Source organism: Oryzias latipes, chromosome 4 (assembly GCF_002234675.1).
Source record: "Oryzias latipes chromosome 4, ASM223467v1".
NCBI lineage: Eukaryota > Metazoa > Chordata > Actinopteri > Beloniformes > Adrianichthyidae > Oryzias > Oryzias latipes.
The window spans coordinates 20,462,733-20,486,893 of record NC_019862.2 but is presented as its reverse complement, the minus strand read 5'-3'; the positions used below and the strand labels follow the sequence as shown (position 1 = coordinate 20,486,893).

The window sequence follows — 24,161 nt, the reverse complement described above, 5'->3', positions numbered from 1 at the left end:
AAAAACTCTGGCAAGTCTGCTTCAATGAGCTCTATGAACCACTTTACATTGAATGATACAGTAATTCACTCCTCATCATATTGATGAGGAGCACAGATCTCCACTGATCATCATTTGTCCACATGCAGCTCTTCTGACCGCGTAGATGATCAGATGTTGAATCAATGGTGGATAGTAAAAGGTTATAAATTTTTGATATTGTACCCTTCAGAGAGGGGTTGATCCCCATGAGAGTGTCAATCATAGTGGCTGTTGGGGCATTGGAAGGATCAGTGAAATGACGACAGATAAAATTACGAGCCTGCAGATACCTAAAGAAGTGAGTGTTAGGCAGATTAAACTTTTTAGATAAAAATTCATACTGAGCTAAAGTTCCATCTGTGTAAAAGTATTTTACTGAAACTAAGCCACGACTTCTCCACAGGGCAAAAGTCTTATCAGTAGATGATGGAGGAAACAGAGGGTTAAGATAAAGAGGCGACATGAGAGAGATTTTTTGGATTCCAAGGTGATGTTTGAGTTGAGTCCATATCTTTAAACAATGCTTAACTTTGATGTTATCGGTATAAGATGTGAGAAATAGTTTAAGAGGCAAACACAAAAGAGAGAGTAGAGTAACAGAGGTAAAAGGACAAGATGACTCCTCTATTAGTAACCAGACTGGCTTAACAATATGACTATGACACCAAAATAATATTGTTCGGTTATTTGCAGCCCAATAATAAAATAAAAAGTTTGGTAGGGAGAGGACACCATTATCTATGCTTTTCTGCAATATGTTTTTTCTCTTCTTTGGAGGCTTTTTTTCCCATAAAAATTGGGCAACATAATTGTCAAGGGACCTGAAAAATTGATTTGAAATGAATACTGGTAGGCAATGAAAAAACTAAAGAAATTTAGGCAGCACATTCATTTTAATGCAGCTTATTCTACCTGCAAGAGATAACGGCAGCAAAAACCAGCGCTGTAAGTCACTATTAACTTCATCCAGTAATGGGATAAAGTTGGTTTTGAAAAGATCAGAAAATTCCTTAGTCACTTGAACACCTAGATACTTAATGACACATGGAGAGATTTTAAAAGGTAAGTCTGAGGGGGGAGGCTATGGCCTCCGGATTGCTAGGAAAAAGTTCACTTTTATTTAGGTAGTTAGAGCTAGTTCTAATGGCCGCCGTGAGGGGTTCAATGGCTATCGCAAATAAAAGAGGGGAAAGAGGACAGCCCTGTCTAGTTCCACGGCCCAAGGGGAAGTATTCTGAGTAGTCGTTATTGGTGCCATAGGTGATGTGTACAGTAATTTGATCCATGACAGGAATTTAGAGCCAAAGCCAAAGCGTCTCAAAGTGTAAAACAAAAATTTCGGTAATATTTTGAGCTGCTGTTGACTGTTTGATCTGGTGTCAACTGTCAAAGAGTATTTTATTAGGCTTATCCCCAAACTCATAATAGCTGTAACGGGTCCTGAGTAATAATTACACTGCCTCGCCTGTGGCCATCGAGTCAAATTCTGCCTTTTTTATAAGCAGTTACTTAGATAGATCAACACTGGGGGATTCTGCACACTTATTTTGCAGTTCTGATGTGGCAGAGTAAAGAATACCGCTCTTTTGTGAGGCAATCTTATTTTTATAGGCACTGTATGATATTATTTCCCCTCTCAGAAATACTTTACATGCTTTCTAAATTGAAATTGTAGATGCATCTGTTGCATTATTAGTGGAAATGTAAAAGTCTATACGCTCACTAATAAACTGAACAAAGTCTGTGTCTTTGAGAAGCAATGGGTTAAAGCGCCATGGTAACCGTGAAAAAAAGTTGCCTGGGGGGGGAATATCAAAGGTAACAGATGAATGATCTGATATCACTACGGGGGTGTATTCACAAGAGTTGAGCGCAGAGAGAGAATTATTATCAATGAGGAAAAAATCTATTCACATTCATGTTTCTGTTGTTGTTTCGTTGTTTTTGTTTTTTGTTCTTTCTCTTTCCCTCTCTCTTTTCTCTTGTCCCCCCCCCCTTCCCATGTCCTCATATGTGAATCAGGTAAAGTCAACGCAACCACGGTGAGTATTTATTTATGCACGGAACGGGCGCACGCGCATACTAGCGCGCATAAGAGCATGCACACGCGATCCCGCACACACACGTTGATAAACTGCAAAAACCTCACTTAGGCTCACACAGGACGCACGCAACATGCAGCTCATAGCTAAGACACGTTCACCCACAACGCATAGCGCTTGTCAGTGTAGCAGGTACGCACAGCGGGCACGCGCACACGGACGGGCACACGCACTATTTAGCCTTGCACTCTCCCGGTTAGAACAGCTATGAACAGTCTTAAGATCGTTAGCTGGAATGTGCGTGGACTTGGTTCTGGGCCAAAGAGATTGAAAGTGTTAAATCACCTGAATGATCTTAAAGCAGATATAGCTCTGCTGCAGGAGACCCATTTATCCTTATCAGCTGGTCATCTCCTGTGCTGTTCCCAGTATCCAGCTATGTATTCTGCCAGTTTCAACTCCAAACAAAGAGGGGTTGCAGTTTTGATTAATAAAAATGTTACATTTACTCATAAGGATACAGTTACTGACCCAGAAGGCAGATTTGTAATCATTAATATATCCATTCAGAATAAGGACTTTTGTATAGCGAGTGTATACGGTCCTAATGTTGACGACTCTTCCTTCTTTCACAGATTCTTCACCTCACTCTCAGTTCACTCTGACTCCACAATCATTATAGGAGGAGACGTCAACCTTGTTTTGGACCCTGAACTTGACAGACTCAGCACAGCAGCAACCAGCGTACATGGCAGTCTGCAAGTATTCTAAAGCAGTACATGAATGATCTGGGTCTCTGCGACGCTTGGCGCTCATGTCATCCAAGCACTAAGGGGTTCACCTTTTTTTCTCCAGTTCACCATTCACAATCTCGTTTAGATTATTTATTAGTCAGTAACTCCCTTTTGAAAGAAATTAAAAGTTCCAACATTCATCCAATTATTATCAGTGACCATGCACCAGTTTCTGTTACTATTTCAAAGGAAGTACCCAGACCCTCGGGTTCAACCTGGAGGTTTAATACATCTCTGTTAAAAGACCAGGAATTTATTCAATTCTTTAAAAAAGAGTGGGCAACCTTCTTAGAATTCAACGATACTTCTGAAATATCACCAATTATTCTTTGGGAAGCAGCAAAAGCAGTCATGAGAGGGAAAATCATCTCTTATTCAACGCATAAAAAACGCAAGGAGAAAGCAGATTTATTAGAATTAGGAAATAAAATAAAAACTCTGGAGACTGCTTATAATGCTTCTGCACAGGAACACATACTGGGGGACCTGAAAAATTTAAAGCTGCAGTTAAATGACATCATCAATAAACAAACACAATTACAGATACAAAGGCTTCGACTGGAAAGATATGAAAACTCAAATAAATCTGGCAAATTTCTAGCTAATCAGCTTAAAATTAATAAAAAAAATCAACAATCACTTCGATTATGGACCAAACAGGGAATGTCACCCATGACCCGGTAAAAATTAATAATGCGTTTAAAGACTTTTATCAAAACTTATACAGTCCACAGATCAATCCATCAGAACAAAGCATCAACTCATTTCTCAACAATATAAACCTGCCCAAGTTAAACGAAGATCAAATCACAAATTTAGACTCTCCGCTCTCGTTGTCTGAGCTTCATGAAACTCTGTTACTTATGCCTAATGGTAAAGCACCAGGGCCTGACGGCTTTCCTGCAGAGTTTTATAAGGAAACAACTGGCACCAACGTTTTATAAAACGGTAAAATTTATCAATGAAAGCCAATCTCTACCACCTAACATGAACTCTGCCAACATTATCCTTCTTCTAAAACCAGACAAAGACCCCACGAGTCCTTCAGACTTCCAACAGGTTTTTTCTTGGAAGAGGAACTAGACAGGGTTGCCCACTCTCCCCCTCTCTTTTTGCAATATTTATCGAGCCTCTAGCTGCAGCAATAAGACAGAATGAGAGTATTAAAGGAATTAAAACCAAACACAGCCATCATAAAATTAGTCTCTATGCAGATGACATATTACTGTTTTTAAGTAATATACATTCTGTAAATGAAACGGCAACAATCATTAATGAATTCTCTTCTATATCAGACTATTCCATTAATTGGAATAAATCTGTTTTATTACCACTGAACAGTAATGCGGAGCAAGGACTCACAATACCAGTTAAATCAGGCAATATAAAATATCTAGGTATTTATTTTTCCCCCAAAATATCAGAACTGGTGCAGCTAAACTACACCCCATTACTGAAAAACATACAGGACGATCTAACACGCTGGACCAACCTGCCTTTGTCCCTTATGGGCAAGGTAGCCACGGTTAAAATGAAAATCTTACCCAAAGTTAATTATCTCTTCTCAATGATTCCCACACAACCGCCATTAAAATGGTTCAAAACATTAGACTCATCCATATCAAGCTTTCTATGGAACAATAAACCTGCAAGAATTAGTCTAAAAACTTTCAAATCTGCAAAAAGCTGTGGAGGATTAGAATTACCTAACTTCCACAATTACTTTCTTGCAAATAGATTACAATACATCTTAAAATGGTTAAAAAATAATCCAGAAACCAACTCATGGTTAGACTTGGAACAGGCGTTATGTGGAAAGATCAACCTGTCAGATCTTCCATTTATTAGTCAAATAGTTAAAAAAACAGGATTGTTTAAAAAGTATTAATATAAATGCCACTTTAACAGCCTGGTGGGAATTTCTCAAAATATCAAAATCATCAATTCAACCGTGCAAAATGACACCCATCTGGAACAACCCAGACATCCTCATAAACAAAACAATGATCCACTTCCCAGCTTGGCACGCAGGGGGCATAAAACAACTAGAGCACACAATTATTGATAGAAGATTCATAACTCCCCAGGAACTTCAAGACAAACATGGAATATATAACTTCTTGGAATATCAGCAACTTAAATCAATTATTACTAAAAAGTTTAAATACAGAGACAACGATTTAAAGCTACCAGATGTAGTTACCACTCTGATCAATTTCTCAATGAATAAAACTCTCTCCAAAATATACAAACTTTTATGTAATTTAGATAACAATATTTCACTTCCGACAACAAAATGGGATGCGGATTTGAGCATCAGCACAGATGAAAGTTTTTGGTCAGAACTTTGTCTAAACACCTTTAAAATGACAAAAAGTCCAAATCTGCAGCTAATCCATTTCAAAACTCTTCACAGAATTTACTACACTGGACAGAGGATGTTCAAGATGGGTCTCAGTAACTCAGACATTTGTCAGCACTGTGACAGTAATCTACCCGACAATTACATGCATGCACTATGGTTCTGCACGCCTGTCCAGGCTCTCTGGCAGCAGGTATGTGCCGATCTATCAGTCTGGCTTAAGGTTTCAATCACAGCTTCACCGTCACTTTGTGTGCTTGGTGACATGAGTGCCATCGATGTAGGAGGATTAGGCTCTATCATTTTCATAACTCTTTGCATTGCTAAAAAACTATTTTAATAAATTGGAAAAGCAAAAAAAATATAAATATAAGTCAACACAGAAATCTGCTGCTTGATCATATCAGCTTGGAAAAAATGTCAGCCCAAAGTTCAAGTAACTTTGAAAGAATTCGGTCTCTCTGGTCTCCCATAGCTAACTCCGTGACTTAGGGGGTGGGGGGGGCATGGTCGTCGCTGCTCCTTGCCCTTCTGCCGTGGGCCGGGGTGGGGGTCGGGGCCTCCGGTGCCTGGCCGGGGGTGGTGGGGGCTCCGTTGGTCGGGGGGTCTGGTCCGGCGCTGCGTGGTCCTCTGGGCTTGGGTGTGGGGGTGCGTGGTGGTGGTCTGGCTTGGCTTGGGGGGGTGGTCCCTTTGCCTGTGCTGGGGGGGGTTGGCGGGGGGCGCTGCTCGGGGGGGGGGGGGCCCAGCGGCGCTGGATGGGCTTCCCGTCTACACCTGGGGCTGGGATCGGCCCTTCCCTGGCTCTGGGGCGGGACGGGGCAACCCTCTTGGGGCCCCCGGTCGCTCTGGGTGTCATCCGCTTCGGCTGCGGGGTCTGGGGGTGGGGGTCTTGTCGGCCCTGTCCTGTGGGGGGGCATTCTGGGGGAGGGGGGGGGCACTATTGGTACGGGGCAGGGGGGGTTGACGGGTCGGGGTCTCCGCTGAGGCCATCGGCGGTTTCCCCGGCCGGTTGGCTGCCTCGGTCCCGTCGAGGCCTGACCAGAGCTCTTCTAGGGCCGGCGTTTGGGGGTGGGGGCCTGGGCTTGCTCCGGGGGGGGGCGGCGCTTTCTGGCTCCTCTCTCTCTGTGTGGGGGTGGTGGTGCTGGGCCTGGGGTGTCTGCGCCTCCGGGGGTGGGGCCCCGGGGCTGGGTGGGCCTGGCCCCCTTGCTGGGGGGGGGCGGGGGACAGCTGTTTGACCACCGGGGGACAGTCTATCATCTGTCCCCAACTTACCCCCTTCCTCATATAACCTCATAATAGGGTGAGGGGGTGGGGGGCTTAGCCTGCGATGAGCCTTGGGGAGGGGGTTTACTAGGCAGTGGCCCCCCTCCTGTGGTTGCCGTATGGAGTGGGCCCCCCCTCTTTCGGTTTTATTTGCACCTTAGACATGTAGGGCCCTTGGTAGGGGGGGTGCTTGGACATCACTGCCAGCAAGCAGCGGATGTCCTCCTAGGCAAGGCAAGGCAAGGCAAGTTTATTTGTATAGCACAATTCGTACACAAAGTAATTCAAGGTGCTTCACAAAACAGAAAAATGCATTAAAATCACAATACATCATAGAAATAATCAACGTAAAATTTACTTTAAAAAAAAAAAAAAAAAATTGAAAATTGAAAATTGATTTAAAAATAAAGGAAGGAAAGGAAAGAAAAGTGCAGGTAGGACCTTTCAGTCATATACACGGCTAAACAGAAATGTTTCAAGTCTAGATTTGAACATGAACACAGAAGAGGCCTGTCTTACGACTTCAGGGAGGCTGTTCCAGATTTTAGCTGCAGAATATTGAAACGCTGATTCCCCTTGTTTAGTTCTGACTCTGGGCATCAACAGGAGGCCGGCCCCTGAGGTCCTCAGAGTACGAGATGGTTCATATGGCACTAACATGTCAGAGATGTACTTTGGTGCTCGGCCATGGAGAGACTTGTACACAAGCAGAGCTGCTTTGAAGTCTATTCTTTGAGGTACAGGGAGCCAGTGCAGAGACCTGAGCACAGGACTAATGTGATCATACTTCCTGGTTCTGGTCAGGACTCAAGCAGCAGCATTCTGGATGTACTGAAGCTGTTTTACAGCTCGTTTGGAGAGGCCGGTGAGCAGGCCGTTACAGTAGTCTAACCTACTGGAGACAAATGCATGAATAAGTATCTCCAGGTCTGGCTTTGACACTATGTTTTTGATTTTGGCAATGTTTTTCAGATGATAAAATGCCGCTGATGTTACTGACTTGATATGGCTGTTAAAGTTCAGGTCAGAGTCCATGATTACCCCTAGATTTCTGACTTGATTTGAGGGTTTAGGAGACAGAGAATGAAGGTAGCTGCTGACGCTTTCTCTTTGTTTCTGTGGGCCAAAAATAATAACTTCGGTCTTGTTTGAATTTAGCTGGAGAAGGTTGTTCTGCATCCACGCACTGATCTGTTGGAGGCAGTGGCTGAGTGAATCCACCGGCCCATATTCACCTGTTGTCAGTGACACATAGATCTGAGTATCATCTGCATAGTTGTGATAAGATATGTTATTGCTGCGTATTAACTGCCCTAGTGGCAGCATGTAAAGGTTGAACAGAAGGGGTCCCAGGATCGATCCCTGGGGCACACCACAAGTCAAGGCCATGTAGTCTGAGACACAACTCCCAATTTCAACAAAGTATTTCCTGTCTTCCAGATAAGACTTGAGCCAACTTAGGGCAGATCCAGAGATGCCAACCCAGTCTTGGAGTCTGTGCAAAAGGATCCCATGATCAACAGTATCAAAGGCAGCGCTCAGGTCTAGCATGATTAAGACAGTGACTTTGCCATCATCAGTGTTCAGGCGGATGTCGTTGGTTACCTTGATAAGAGCAGTTTCTGTGCTATGATGGGGTCTAAAACCTGACTGGAAAACATCAAATTAATTGTTTAATAAGAGAAAATCAGTGAGCTGTTGGTAGACAACTTTTTCAAGGACTTTTCATAAAAATGGCAGATTAGAGATAGGTCTGTAATTATTCAGTACAGTGGGATCAAGACCGCTTTTCTTTTGGAGAGGTTTAATGACTGCAGTTTTCAAGGCCTCTGGAAATATTCCAGATTGAAGAGACATGTTAACTATTTGAGTAATTGATGGCAACAATTACTCAACCCTACCCGCCAATTTTAACCGCACCTTAGACATTTAGGGCCCCTTGGTGGGGAGGGTGAGGGGACGTCACTGTGAGTAATCAGGAGATGTCCCCTTAGTGCCCTACCCGCCAATTTTAACCGCACCCCCCTTAATACACACACCCCTCCCCCCTCAATATATACATCCCAACATAAACACACACACATGCACACACACACCCTTTCAAACACACATACACGCACACACATTTTGCAAGGAAGGTGGGACCTGGGTCCGTCAGTCCCCTGCCTCTTCCCTGGTGGGGGGTATGGGCCCCTTTGCGGCGGCGGCCGTGTCCCCGGGGTGCCGGCTTCCTGGGCCCGGCGGTGCTCTCTCCGCGCGGTGGGAGGGTTCACATTACATCTGGGCCGGGGGTGTCTGGTCCCCCGCCAAATTTCCAACTGTGGCCGAGCCTGGTCGGGCCATATTTACAACACCCCTTGTGGGCCCTCTTTTTTCCCCGGGGTTCCCCCCCCTCTGGGCGGGGGCGGCGGGCCCCTGCCTCGGTCCTCCCTGGACCAACCGTGGGCCGGGCGGGTGGCTGCCTGGAGTGCGGAGCGGGTCTCCCTTGAGGAGTCCTGGCTCGTACCTGGGGTTGGGGCGGGGGGATGCCCGGAACTCCTGGGTGGTGGTGGGGTGCTCGTTTGGGGCTGTGGGCGTCCTTCTCCGGTGGGGCCCTGCGTTGGGTTCTCCCGGCGCGGCGGGGGGGCTGCTCTCCTGGTTGGGCTGGGGCGGCGCTCTCTTTCCCTCCGTGCGTCCCTGGCCTCTGGCTCTGGGGGCCTTGCGGCGGCCCTGCTGGCCCTGGCCTGGGTGGTGGGCTTGGTCGCCCGGGCGGCGGTTGTTCCCTGCCGGTTCCCGTGTGGCGTTGGGGGGATTCCGGCTGCCGCTGCTGCTGCGGTGGGGGTCTTGGGGTGGGGATGGCTGGGCACTCTCCCTCCTTCTTTTCACGTTCCACCATCCATTTTAGAAGAACATAAACACTCACCTGAACACAGGTGTTAGCTCACCTTTGCACTAATAGTTTGCATGATTGAATGAATGAAAGATTTCACACTAGTTGGTTTTAAGGCATAAGTATGCGTGTGAACACTATCTGTTTTGTGTACATGTCGACAGGTGGACATTTTTGCAGCTAGCAGGTGTGTTTATAACATTTGAGTGTGTGTGTGGACAGGCTCCGCCCCTTTTTTTTCTTTTTTTTTTTTCTACATTTGAACCTTACCATAATGATTAACAACCAGTAAACTTGTTGCTTTATGCTGCTTCATGGTCTTATCCCCCTTCCCCTCCTATTATCACCCCCTACCCCCCCTCTCTCTAACGTCCCTCTCTCTTCTTCCCCTCTTTCCTTTTCCGTCCGGTCCAACACCAAAGATTTTCAGACATGATTGAAATTAATAAAGTTTGGCCTCAATTACAAAAGGGGTTAATTCAGACATACCTTTGGTTTGTCTGAAGATTAATAACCCCTCTTGTTAAAGTAAAATATGTCCAACACAAGAGGCCCTCAGCTCTCATCTGTCTGCCCAGCTGTTGGACAGGACAAGTTAAAAAAAAAAAAAAATCTATTCTAGAAAAAGAGCTGTGCACCGGCGAGAAAAAAGAAAAATGCCTAACATTTGGATTAAAATGACGCCAGACATCTGTGACACCATATTGTGACATGAACAGTTGTATGGCTTTAGAGGATTTGGACACAGAATAGGGCTTGGATGAGGAACGATCCAGTGTTGGGTTAAGGCAACAGTTAAAATCACCTGCCATTACAAGCTGACTGTTATTTAAATTAGGAATAGAAAGAAAAAGTTTCTTAAAAAATTCCTCACTGTCAAATTTTGGACAATAGACATTCACTAATGTGAGACTCTTACTACAAATTCTGCCTGAAACGACAATGTAGCAGCCATTGGGGTCTGATAGTACCTCAGTAACAGAAAATGGAAATGATTTTTGGACAAGAAGAGCCACACCTCGGGCTTTACTGTTAAATGATGAGTGATGAAGTTGCCCAACCCACCCACATCGCATCTTCAAGTGATCAGCTACTTTCAGATGGGTTTCCTGCAAAAATGCAATCTTTGTGTTCAGCTGTTTTCTGTTCTCCAATGAAAATCCTGTTTTTGGTATTTTGAACATGTTTTTGTGGCATTTTCCTAGTGATTGAGGACATCAAGAAACCCTGCAATCAAAAACTCCCAATAGCCAACATTTACTTTTATTTCACCATAAAGTCACTTTAAGGGTATAAACAGAATTCCTTGCCAAATACCAACCTCATGATAAATAAACCCGAAGAGGATTTTCTGTTTCTTCAGTAGAAAGAGGCAGTTAGTTGCAAGAAAGACTCTTAAACACATCAGACACCATTTAGAAGTAATTTAGCAAAAGTACTGACTATTTAGCTTTTTTTTTTTCTTATTTCAGCCCTTTTGATTTACGATCAGCCTGTCAGGAAGGTTTTGGAGCATCTGAAGCAAATACGAGCACAAAATACTTCAAAAGATTTTGACCAACGGATCCAAGGAGATGCATCCTAAGGAGCTTTTTTCATCAGAGCACTACAAGTATGGAGAAAAGGCAGAGATCCTTCAGCAGTCAAAACAACTCAAAGAACATATTAAAAACTAATCCAAGATGATTTAAAGAAGGCTCCACGTGATTTGGTAAAATTCATAATTTATCAATACAACAGAGACTTGTCAAATTATAAATAAATGATGACAGAGTCAACAGAGAAAGACCCTGCTGATCAAAAAAGTTGTAAAGACTTCATTGCTGGGAAAAGCAAAACTTTGGTCAAATACTTTGCAAACGATAGAAGAGAAACTTCCTTAAACAAGTGTGTTATGTTATTACAAAATCTATCTCTACGCTGTAAAAAAACTACCAAACCAGGACCTACACAATTTTCTATAATTAATAGAACCTTATTTGTTGCATTTTATGTATGAAATTAGTTTCTTCACAAACATTTTCTTTTTTGTTTTTGTTTTTGTGAACGTGCTAATCCTGAGGGGGTTCAAATAATTTCATATACTAATAATTGGAGACTGTCCTAAGTCATCACTTTTTCTAAGTGGAGAACCATCCATCTATCTATTCTCCACATCTAGATGATTCCTTTGAGGTCACAGAGTGCGTTTGGAGGCGACCCCGCCTGTCATCAGACAGGACACGGTGAACAGTATGATAGTAAATGCAAACAGGAAGCCTGATCAACAACCAGGCACTAATTCAGGAGCTGATTGGTTGATAAGTGGCTTTGAGTGAAGGCCTGGCAGACAATATGAGGGCAGCTGGTGGACAGGTGAGATACGAAATGATGTGGTCGAACAGAACCCTCCCTCCCCCATTCTTGCACACAAAAGGTCGGTCTTCCCCCTCAGAAGCACAATACTCCCTGATAAGCCATGAAGTAAAACATGTCAGAGAAACATGCAGCTTCCCTCACTATGGAAACTGCTCAAAGCCCTACCGTTGTTCAAAGAAATGTCCCTATTATTATAATTTTTATTATTAAATTGTTTGGTTACAGCGCCGTGAGACAAACAGTAGGGGTGGGATTATATAAGCTTGCTTCTTCCCACTCCTTTTCAAGCAATAAATCAAACTCTACAATGATTTTGATAAATATGTGTAAATTCTTTATTGCTTTGACTACAATGCTTGAAATAAATCAATAAAATCAAATCAAAAACTTAAGTAACCGAAATGTTCCCAATATCTCCTTTAAGTTAGAGCAAGTGTTGAAGGAGACACACTGACCCACGTTAACACTAAACTAGGCACTTCTAGCTTCTTCAGAGAGTAATTGATTGCATTATTAGTAACTTTTATTGTTTCACACGTTCCCCCAAGCCATGTTCATGCCGCCCTCAACAATATGCATTCAAGCCACCACTTTCATTTAAAAATCAATGTAAATGAACGTAAATATGGATTTCGCTCTCCATGTTGTGAACTCTCGCGTTCACACTTAGCTAAGCACATATTTAAGACAGTTTTTGAGCTTTACGTAAAAAATGTGCTGCCACTGAACATGTGTTAAAAATTAAACCAGGTTAAACTTTGACCTATAGGGGACTTGGATTTGGTTGTGAGAAATAGATGACGTCCCCTTTATTTCATGGAGGTGCCAATCGTTACAAAATTACTCATGAAGGAAAAATTATTAATTTTGTTTTTTGCCCGAGTGGGCTAGTTTCCACTGAGCAGTACGGTTCAGTATGATCCAATCCCATCTGGTATTTAGAGCGTTTCCATTATAAAATGGACCCATTACTCCGGAGTAAAGCGTACTGGGCCCTCGTTAGGTCCATAGAAAAATGGAACGGACTGGTTAGAGCGGAGCTACTGTTGAAACTTGTTGATTAGCAGAAGCTCAATACACCAAAGACGCCAAGAAAGCAACTATATTCCACTTCGCCATCTGCAATTTTTGCTCAAACAACATTAAATGCTTTGTTTATTCGAGATACTAAGCGGAAAAAATTAGCTGCTGGAGGACCTTCACTGCTGTTATTAATAGCTTCCCCCTGCATGCGCCGCGACGGTCCAACTTTGGGTAGTCACATTCACTTGAATTGCCTGGACCATTCTAAGCCGGACCAGACCTTACCACTCAGTGGAAAGCAGACCCACGTTCTCTATATATCGGAATAGAGCTGTGAAAGGAAAAAATTCGCTAGATTTTCGCTGCTTCGAAATTTCGCACTATGCCTTTTCCAATTGTAGGAGGCAGGAATGTCCTATTAACGCTTGCGGTATTTTATGGGGTCCAGATGACCCCACCCTTACATTGACACGTTATCCCTACCTTGACAAAGGTGGATAAAGGTAAAGAGGATTTCATGTAATCCATGGACATCAGTGAAGAATACAAATCATTGAATTTCAATTTATTTCAATATTATTTATATAGCCCAAATTCACAACACAGCTGTCTCAATCGGCTTCGTACTGGTAATTGTAAGGTAAACATACAATCAAAAAGGATCATAAATGCATAGAATTCAATAGCATAATAATAAACTTTAACTAAACAGACTAAACTAAACTGGGCATCCCTGCCCTTAGATCCTCCTTTGCGGTAAGGAAAAAACAGATTCTGCCTTCACTGCAAAAATTGACTGTCTAAATACAAGAAATTTAGACTTATTTTTAGATTATATTGTCTTAAAACAAGTGAAATTATCTGCCAGTGGGGTAAGATAATTTCACTTGATAAGATATCTTAAAATAAGAAAAAATATCTTGGCTTTTAGAAAGAGAGAAACAACTCAAAATTAGTAGTAAAATACTCATTTCAAGCACTATTTTTTAGGTAAAAAAGTCTCAAAACTAGTTTATAAATTCTTCTTTGACAGTTGTTTATTACTCACTTTGAGTAAAAAGGCCCTTAAAACTAGATAACCGTAAGAAGATATGCTTTTAATTCAAGAGTTATTATACTAGAATTAAGACTTATTGCTAGCTGAATTAAAGCTAGTATTGTGTAATTACTAGCTTTTGTAGCTCAAACCAAGACAAGAAAAATACAAGCATACAGGATTAGTATACTTAACAATATTTATTTATATTGCTTTTTTCAAAATTGCTTTGAATACACTGTTAACATAGAATACTTCTGCTTCTACAAATACAAAGAACTGCTTGAAGCATTTCAACATAAAATTTAACAGGTTTACAGCTAAATCTTAATGAACGCTGATGCAGGCCATACTAGTAAATAATCTGAGGTTAAGAGAAATAAGAAACAGAGTGTCTCTGGTTAACATCACCAAACAAGGCATTCATTTCTCACTGTGAGAGCTCTACCACTCAGTAAAAACGTTTCACTCTGCCAAAACTTTTTTTATGAACTTGTGGTGTCCCGCTCGTGAATATTGTCCTTCAATATTTCTGTCTGACTGACAAAAGTAGGGTTGCCACAAACTTGGGATGGGTAAGATGGAAGGTGTAGTGGTAAGCCAACAGATAAAACAACCTATGGCCAAGATCTTCTTTGGCAAAGGTGGTGATGGGAGTTGCTCCACTTGCCACGAGACAGCAGGACCCATCAAAGAGCAACACCGGGCTGGAGAAAGATCTCTTCTCCAGGTATTTGGCAGGATCATCTGTTGGCTAAAGATAAAAATTATTAGGGTAAAACAGTTTATGTTGTAACTTTTACTAAAAATGTTTTGTTAGTAATAATGAAACATCACTAGGGTCGTATTTGCCATTTTGAAAATTAATATAATGTTTGTAGATGCTTGTATTTAGGCTTTTTAGGTGTCATTAACACCATTTTGCATATCTAGTGGCAGAAAAAAAAAACAGAAATAAATGCTGGGATCCTCACATTATTCCTTCCAGTCTCTACCCACAGTTATTACAGACCATCAGAGACAAACAAAAATCAAGCACAAAATCAAAGTTTCAAATGGGAACAAAAACTCACCTCTAGAACATGCAGCAATGCTTCACTAGCATGTGCCAGTTTCTTAAGGGGTGAAGTTGGAGATGGGAAAAGCGTTGGGAGTGCTCTGAAGAGTGCAACGTTGTGTTCAACTAAAATATAACAATATAATAGAATAACTCAGTTATTAACTTCATTTTCAGCTTAATGTTGAGTTTACATTAAATTGAATATCAGTTTGCATAATAACAACGCAATTCTGACCAACACCTCTGAAAACATTATGGAAAAAAAGACAGTAAAATGAGTTACCTCCACTTAAGTTCATGGGAGGCTTCAACACTTTTTTCCAAACTCTGTAAAACTGCACTAGTGAGCAGAAGTCTTCCCATCTGTCCTGTACTTGACATCTGAATTTGCCGTTTCCCATATCCTGGATCCACCGTAGCTCCTCCATCACCTAAAACACAAGTAACATACAAAAATGCCTCCTTTGTAAAGATGGGCGGTGGGGGGAACAACCAATCAAAAACACAAGTAAATTGCTTACATGATGAAGCTCCTTGAAACATGGATATGCCTCCAGAATCTTTGTAGGTCTATCATCTTCTTTTAGGACATCACTTTCAATGAAGGCTTTTCTTGACTGAAATCCGAGGTCAAGGATCTGGCAGACAGCATCTTGGTTTGGTTTTGGTTCTCTATACATCTATCGAGGCTATCCGTTTCTGCCAAAATGAAAAATAAAAATCATTGAAGATATCAGACATATTCTGAATTATACAATGGGTTTTAGCCGACATGAACTGTTATACTTCCATTATTTATTAGAGCAACATAAATGAGAAAGCATCTTACACTGCTGTATATAAAAGCTTGTTTACAATGTAAATGTAAACAACAATAGCTGTAATGTCTCAATATCAACAATATCAATATCCAATGGTATAAGGATAATTAAGGTGGGTCAAAAAAATAAGAAAAGGTAAAGCATTTTAAGTGATCACATAGAGGGCATAATTTTATTCCTGAAGGAAACAGCAAAACAACAACATATTTGCGATCTGAATCAAAGATACGAGTTCTTAGTGTCATAACCTTCTCATAACTTGTCTAATCCAAGTAAGGGAGGTATCATTGCAAAGCTAGTCAGAGAACTACATGAATTAAGGTTGATATCAAATCCATTTTTACTTCATTATCAACAAATTATAAGTAATTACGAATATAACCAAAAAGATTGTACAGTTCAATTAAGCTAAACAGATGCTGTGAGGCAGAGTAAACACTGAAATCTTCTTCATGGCATTTATAATGTTTATAAAATGATCCATTTAGCTGACCAAAAAAACCTTTGGAAACAGATATCCTATTTACACTATTTTCCTTTTACATTTTAACTTTTCAAGTTAATAAATAAGAGAGATTCCAGACTCGTTTCCTGGGTTTGAACTATCATGTGGCTCTATGTGTAAAAATACTTTGAAGTACTTTTAAAAGTCATTATTGATTTTTATAAATAAATCAAACAATAATAAAACTGCTGTTTTATTTATTTATTATTTTATACCACAATCCAATAGTATTTCATTAAGCTACGGTTGCTCCTTTATGTTTGTAGACATTGGTTGCAGCCGATCAGTTTACTCAAAACCTGTCACATGACCTCATGTCCCAGCATTCACTTCTTGGACGGAGCCTTGCAAACGGGGGGAACAGCACCTGCTCGCTTTTGATTACTGATTAAATTTCCGGGAGGTGAAGATAACTACAACAAAAAATATTAGCCTGCATGCATAGTACGCACCGATCTAGTGACGCTCATTCATAAAACGGAGAAAACAATGCAGCCTCGCGTTCCTCTAAATGGGAGAAATTCTGGTGGCTAAGCTAGGTCATACGAACATGCCTAGAAGAGACGGAATGCCGCTCTGCTACTGGCTGCCTCGTCACACTTGACGACTAGCTTGGATACCTAGCTGTCATTAGGCTTCGGGTAACAATATTTGTTCACATTGAGTGAAGTAATAATATTTAATAAAATAAAAATAGTCTCAGAAAAACTTACCGAACAGGCTATCAGAAGGGTCTGGTTCAAAGTGGCTGCCGCTTTTCCCTCTCTTTCCAACCGTCAGGACAGGCGCAACCAAATGACTTTAGGGGGGTGGGGGTGAGAGGGTTACCGCAAAACATGTACCTTTGTCCACAAAGTTGTATGATGTAATTAGAAGATATTATACACACTACTTTAAAACTCACCTCTATTATTGTTGTATGGTAATACTAGGGAAAATAAATTTTGTGTTATTTATGAAACCCTCCCGTCCCCCCATTCCCTTCTTAGCTGGTATTGACCGCAGGAGGAAAAGGAGTACCGTATGTTCATGTTATTTCAGACTTTGAGATAGTCCAGATTGTTTTTGCACCCGTTTTACCAATGCAGAGCGCATTAAGACTTACAAATCTGATTGAACAGCATCTGAAACGATTTAAGCCATTGTTTCCTTAGAAAACTAATTCCTAAGCAACACTGCCTTTGCATCTCCCTGTTAAAATTATTTATCTTGGTTGTTTAGACATATGTGTATTATGTTTGAGTCAAAGCACATTTTTTAAACAATGGTCATCTAAACTAAACTTCAGAAATGTCTGTTAATCACTTGTCAACCATAATCAGCTTTTTGAATGCTGTCAAAATGATATCAGCACAGAGCATCCCATATATTTTTACATGAGAAGGAGTTGGGCCTTGTCTCAGAAATAATTAATTTGGAACACATTACAGGAAAGATTGGAAGGTTTTGTGACAGTTGTGTTCTGTTACTGATTTGCACAAGGGTTATCCCTTTTTCTATCTATCTTAGATGACCCCCCCCCCCCCCCCCTTCCATTGACATGTTCTCCCTACCATGACAAAGGTGGAAAGATTTCATGTTATCCATGGACACCAGTGAAGATCAAAAATCATTGAAGAAAAAAGGTTCAGAGCACCGTCTAGTGGGTCTAGATGACCCAACTCCTAATGTTAAAGTGCCTAGGATAGCACAAGGGTTACAGAACAGGTATAGCAATATTACTTTTCTTAACAGCTTTGTTGCTGTTGCAGTGTTCAAGTCCACATGTTACTAGGTCTTGAAACAAGTCTTTACAGCTAAAAGTGGTCACAAAATAAAAATTCAAGCCTCTGCGAGTAATTTATCTTGTTGTACATGTAAAATGACTAATTTTAGCCTTTATAAAACTAAGTAAGAAATAAAAGACTAATAATCTTGTAACAAGATTAATAATCTAATGAATTCTTCTCTTGCATAGTAAATTATTCTTAAAACAAGTTTTAAATGATTATTGGACTAAATTTAAGATTATAATTCTAGGTTAGAAACTTCATTTTTGCAGTGTTTAGACCGGGGGTCGGCAACCCGCGGCTCAGGAGCCGCATGCGGCTCTTTAGCGCTGCCCTAGTGGCTCCCTGGAGCATTTTCAAAAATGTTAGAAAATGTAAAAAGGCATTGTTGTTGATGTTTATTTGTACTTGCCTGTGGACCTCACCTCTGGCTCATTTTTGCTCCTGTACCTGACCATGTCCTTCGTCTCTGCTCCTACACTGGGCTGTGGACCCTACCTGTGGCTCGTCTTGCACCCCAAGCCTTCCCCCCACTCAGCTGGATGAAGCCCATCTGCTGGACAATATAAATATGTAATTGTAGAGTGAATTAAGCTGTCTAAGAGTTCTGGTACATTGTCTGTCCATCCTGGGGGAGGATCCTTCCTTCATGTGGACACCCCTGAGGTTTCTTCTTTTTTCCTGAATCTGTTTTTTCCTTACCGCAAAAGAGGATCTAAGGGCAGGGATGTCCAGTAGTTTAGTTTAATAATAATAATGGATTGGATTTATCTTCGCTTTTCAAGACACCCAAAGCGCTTACATTGTGTCCATTATTCATTCACTCCACATTCATACTTGGTGACGGTAAGCTACGGTTGTAGCCTCAGCTGCCCTGGGGCAGACTGACAGAGGCGTGGCTGCCAGTTCGCGCCTACGGCCCCTCTGACCATCACCGGGATCATTCATGCACATGCACACACCAGTGGAGCCACACTGGAGGCAAGGAGGGTGAAGTGTCTTGCCCAAGGACACAACGACATTTTTGGCTGGTGGGAGCAGGGATCGAACCGCCAACCCTTCAATCATTGGACGACCCGCTCAACCACCTGAGCCATTGTCGCCCCAGTTTAGCAATCAACTATTGAATTCTATGACTTTATGTTCTTTATGACTTATGTTTATTAAAAAATTACAGAAATTAAGCCCATTGAGATAACAATTAACTATTTTTGTAAATATTGGGCTATATAAATAAAACTGAATTGAATTGGGCTGCATAGTGGCGTAGTAGTTAGCGCTCTTGGCTCACAGCAAGAAGGCCCCTGGTTCAAGTCCCTGCTGAAACAGAACATCAATGGGGGACATTTCTGTGTGGAGTTTGCATGTTCTCCCTGTACATGCATGGGGGAGCACGGGGTCTCCAACTTCCTCCCACTGTCCAAAAACATGTTTCATAGGTCAATTGGCAACCCTAAATTGTCTGCAAGTGTGACAGGTAACACTGGCGACCTGTCCAGGGTATCCCCTGCCTTCACCCGTAAGTGGCCGTGACCCCAAAAGGAACAAAATGGAAGAAGATGAATGATTGAATTGAACTGTACAAAGACAGATTAAATTGAACGGTATCAGTCAATGGGTGACAGTGCGGAGGAAGTTTTCGTCCAAATGAAAGAATCAGTAAGTTCAACTGTGACTAATCAAAGGGAAACCACAAGTGGTGACCATTTGGGGTCTGAGAATATAAAACGGAGACAGATCATTAGGACAGAACATTAGGACAGAACGAGAGAACTGGATGAAATCGGACCAACTCAAAAGCAATAGAGAAAAGAAAAAGAAAAAAAGTTGGACTAATCACAGGTAATGAAGATACAGTATTGTAACAACCAAAAACTTTAAGTCTGTCTGTCCTCATAGACAGCACAGGGATGTAAATTTGACTCAGCAACATAAATGGTGAGATTCAAAAGTCAGTCCTTACTTATTGACTTCTTAGAAACACACATTCACTAATTCAGGTCAACCTTTTCTTTTTATCACCTGAAAGGATTTTGCTTTCTGCAGTTTGAAGGAGACTGAAGTCCCATCAGGATGCCGTTTTCTTTTTGGCAAAGAAATAGGTTGTGTTTGATATTGTGAGAGCTGCACTAATGGCCCCTTATTGAGCTTTTAATCTGTTTCAATGAGTGGTTCCAAACTTGTTTCCTTTAAAAGCTGCAGAAACTTTCTTCTGAAGGTCACCTCTACACAGTGTTTTAGTATCAGAGCCGTGTTGCTGGTTAGAAAGGTTTTTTTTTTAATTTAGGACAGTTTTCACTTTGAGAATAAACATTCAGTGCAAAGCTTGTCATCTCATTTCTGATGTGGTAACTGTGTTAAAAATGCTACATTTTCTTTAGATTAATCCTTTTTGTCTTGGCTCAGTTGACATCTCTTTTGTTTCTATAAAATTCCAAAAAGAAAGTTGAACTAAAAATCAGTCGTGCCCAAAATCAAGCCCGCCTGACACTTTATAACATTTTTTAATTAATAAAAAAACAGAAACCAGTAATTAAAGTACAATTTAGCTACCTTTTCTGTGCAAATTTAGAATTAATGCAAAAAAAAAAAAAAAAACAATCCTGCAAATATTTTTTACAGATGTTAAAAATCCCCAAGAGTCTTTGGTTTGGAGTCCAAGAGGGCCTGGCAGCAGGCATCAATGACCAGCACTGGAAGCCCCCATATTGCTAGAAAAAAAGTAGTTTAACTTGCTACCCTAACAGTTAGTGTTTACCATTTTAAGCTTTAATAAAAGTTTTTTTTTTACAACTCTGGTTAGGGTTACGGTAAATTCTATAATTTCCAGCAAGTGATGTCAGGTGCCATCTTGTCTTCGCCAGGTCCCTCTATGAGAGTCTGCAATGTTTGCAGGCCTGTTTCATTTGCCCAAGATGGAGCCTGATGGCATTTGACAAAATAAATGTATTATTTTCTTAAATAGAAAATACTAAAAATTAAATCTCGCCAGCAAGCATAACATTCTGGACCATCAGCAGGAAAAAACAGAAAAGCAATTTTTTTTTCAAACAAGCTCTATTTCTAGCACTTGTGGGGTCCAGATGACCCCATCCTTACATTGACCTGTTATCCCTCCATGAAGAAGGTGGACAAACTGTAACCAAACTGGTGCTAGGACATGTACATGGACATTGGGTCAGCCAGGTGCTGGGGGTTTCATTTTGACCTATTTATCGTATTTTCCACATTAGAAGGCGCACTAAAAAGCCTATTTTGTTCAAAAATCGTCTCACAAACAGTTGTTTTAGGGGTATCAGTCTGTTCTTTCACCCGTTGCCAACAAGCTTGGGTGTATTAAATACTTTAACACGACTAACATGTAGCTGTGTCTGGGTTTTTTTTACGCGTCAATGACAAGTTGTTGCAGTCACAGTTTCAGTCTTTACCTGTTGCAAACAAGGTTGAGAGTCAAACTATGTTTACACTCCACTCGGCTGCGGACATTCAAGCGACCACTTTCAATGAAAAGCTTATGTAGTTCACAGAAGTGCTGACTGGTTGAAAATTGGTGATGGTGGAGAAATTAATATTTGCAGGTTGTTCCCAGGCAGAAATATATGACACCAAATCTTTTATATATCAAAATAGAGCTGCAAAAGAAAGAGTCTGTAGCAAGATTTGAAGCATTTGCATAATTTAAGTATTTCACACTAAACCTCATTCAACTATACGTGGCAGACATGTGCTACTTAACAGTCGAAAAAGAAAGTCCTCCCTGCTTGTCCAGTGTGAACACCATGGGCTAAATGTGCATCAAAAAATGCATGTTCTGGAACGCGCGTCACATGCCCAGTGTGAATGTAGCTTTACAGGTCTTGTGAATATGCCAATTCTGCTAGCGTGTCTACTGTGTAGCGTGTGCTAGAATTGTTGTGAATGCAGTCAATAATAGTCCGACTGACTGACTTATATCTGACTCTTTTGTCTCGCTTAATGCTCCTTATAGTTCAGTTCATTCTATATATGGCATAAGTGTGAAAATACACCAAAATCCGGTTTGCCATACAGTGCTGAAAATAAGGTAAATTCATAAATGTATTCTTCTGTTGACCCAGATTTTGTAGATGTGAGGGATGTTGCCTTTTTAGTTTGGTTTTATTGTTTTCAGTCACGCTTTGTGTACTTTGTTCTGTACTGCTTTCCGTTTCCAGCACAGCAGGTTTCTTTTCCAGTTGTGCAGCCATTTTTGTTTTTGTTACTTTGTATTCAGTACATTTAGTATTATGGTTTTGATTACTGCCAGATTTGCCTTCACCCCTTGTGTCATGGAATGTTCAAGTGTTTAGCTTTGCCATGGCTTCCCTCGTGTCTGCTTTTCATCAGGTTTTTATAGTTTTAACCACCAAGTCACGCATGGTGCATCTGTGTCCTACTTTAACCATAATCACATTAGATGGTCCTTCATGTTTATCAACTATCATTTAGCGCATTAAATAAAAGAGTTAAAAATGCTTTCTTTTTTTAAAAACTTGTCCTGTTCAACAGCTGAGCAAACAGATGAGAACTGAAGGCCTTTTGTGTTTTCTCTTACAATGAGGGGTTATGTATCTTCGAATGGCCAGGGTGTATATTTGTGTAAGCCCTTTTTTGTTTTTTATTATTATTTATTAATCACATTTTATTTTTTAAACACATTTTCTTTTTTTACAGGGGGAAGAAAGAAGGGGAACATTTTGAAGGGGGGGGGGGTAGAAGAGATAAAAAAGAGAGTGGGCGAGAAAGTAGGGGGATACAAGTGTCAAGTTGCTCATTTGAGTAGGTTATGATTTTAAGCTTTATAGCATTTATGCTAGATCTGCTGGAAAGAGACAAATATTACATCCAAGAGTGAGATTCTGCCACTAAGATAAGCAGAAGGTATCTGTCCATCATTCCACTGTGGGTTAGGAGGGGGGATAAAGCAGACAGGCAGCAGTGTGACAGTGTGCACGTGCACGTGGAGGTGGAGATACATGCACGCTGTCAAAGTGTACTATGTGGTCATTAGGGGAACCAGATCCTCCCCAGCCTGACCGGCCAGCCCAGGAGAGAGGGGGCAGGAAACCCCTGGACCAGAAACACCCCTGGCGACGGGACCCACTAATCCAGCCACACAGCCTGGGTGGGGGGGGACTGCCCACTAACCCAGCCAGGTGCAGAAGAGGCCCCACTTCCGGGGGCCCATCCTCCAAAGGGGAGCCTCTGGGCAACCTCTGCGTCAGGGCCCCCAGGCCACAGGATAGGCGCGCTCTGCCGTACCGGGCAGGAGCCATTTGGGAAGCCGGGCGGCAGACACCAAAATGCAGGCCAAGGATGAAGCCAGGGCCCAGAGGACCCAGGAACTGCCCACAACCTAGCTGGAGCCTTGTCACAACAGGCCAGCCCCGGCGCCCGACCCAAGCAGCCCAAAGATCACTACGCAACCACCGTTCCACCCCTACCCCCTAACACTACACTACCCTCTACAGCCCCCTCTCCCAACACCTTCCTTAACCCCTCCTCGCGTATTCCCCGATCCCATCCCCACTCTGTAAAAGGGAAAGATAGTCCCAGCGGGCCCCGGGCTAGGTAGCTCCCCAGGCCTGCCCCCACCCATGCACTCTCACATACACACACATTCTTCTGGTTGCCCCCCGTCGCCACACAGTAACCACCACTGGCTGACCAACCCCCAGCTCCATACAGTAAACACCGATGGGTGACCAACCCCCAGCTCCATACAGTAAACACCGCTGGCTGACCAACCCCCCAGCTCCATACAGTAACCACCGCTGGCTGACCAACCCCCAGCTCCATACAGTAAACACCGCTGGCTGACCAACCCCCCAGCTCCATACAGTAAACACCGCTGGCTGACCAACCCCCCAGCTCCATACAGTAAACACCGCTGGCTGACCAACCCCCCAGCTCCATACAGTAAACACCGCTGGCTGACCAACCCCCCAGCTCCATACAGTAAACACCGCTGGCTGACTAACCCCCCAGCTCCATACAGTAACCACCACTGGCTGACCAACCCCCAGCATCACACGCCCAGCCACTTCCCCGGCTAACAGAATCCCCACAAGCCAGGTCGTCCTGACAGGACCCAGGCGGTGAGGACCGGCTGCCCCTCCCTGATCCCACCTATGTATTGGGGTGTGAAATGTGTGTGCTGCAGATAAATTGCGGGGTCTCCAGTGCGGTGTCGGCCCCACTGCAGAGCACCCCTCCCCGG

The 24,161-nt window shown here is 42.2% G+C and overlaps 1 protein-coding gene across 1 annotated transcript; it reads right to left on the bottom strand.

Moving 5' to 3' along the window:
* Positions 1-13,944: 13,944 nt before the first annotated feature.
* LOC111947378 lies at positions 13,945-16,909 on the bottom strand. Its single transcript, XM_023954381.1, has 5 exons — positions 16,868-16,909; positions 15,350-15,527; positions 15,112-15,259; positions 14,842-14,951; positions 13,945-14,522 (listed from the first exon to the last, which is right to left on the bottom strand). The coding sequence occupies exons 2-5, from the start codon at positions 15,506-15,508 to the stop codon at positions 14,292-14,294; spliced, it is 648 nt and encodes a 215-aa protein (XP_023810149.1). The 5' UTR covers positions 15,509-15,527; positions 16,868-16,909; the 3' UTR covers positions 13,945-14,291.
* Between the last annotated feature and the right edge of the window lie 7,252 nt (positions 16,910-24,161).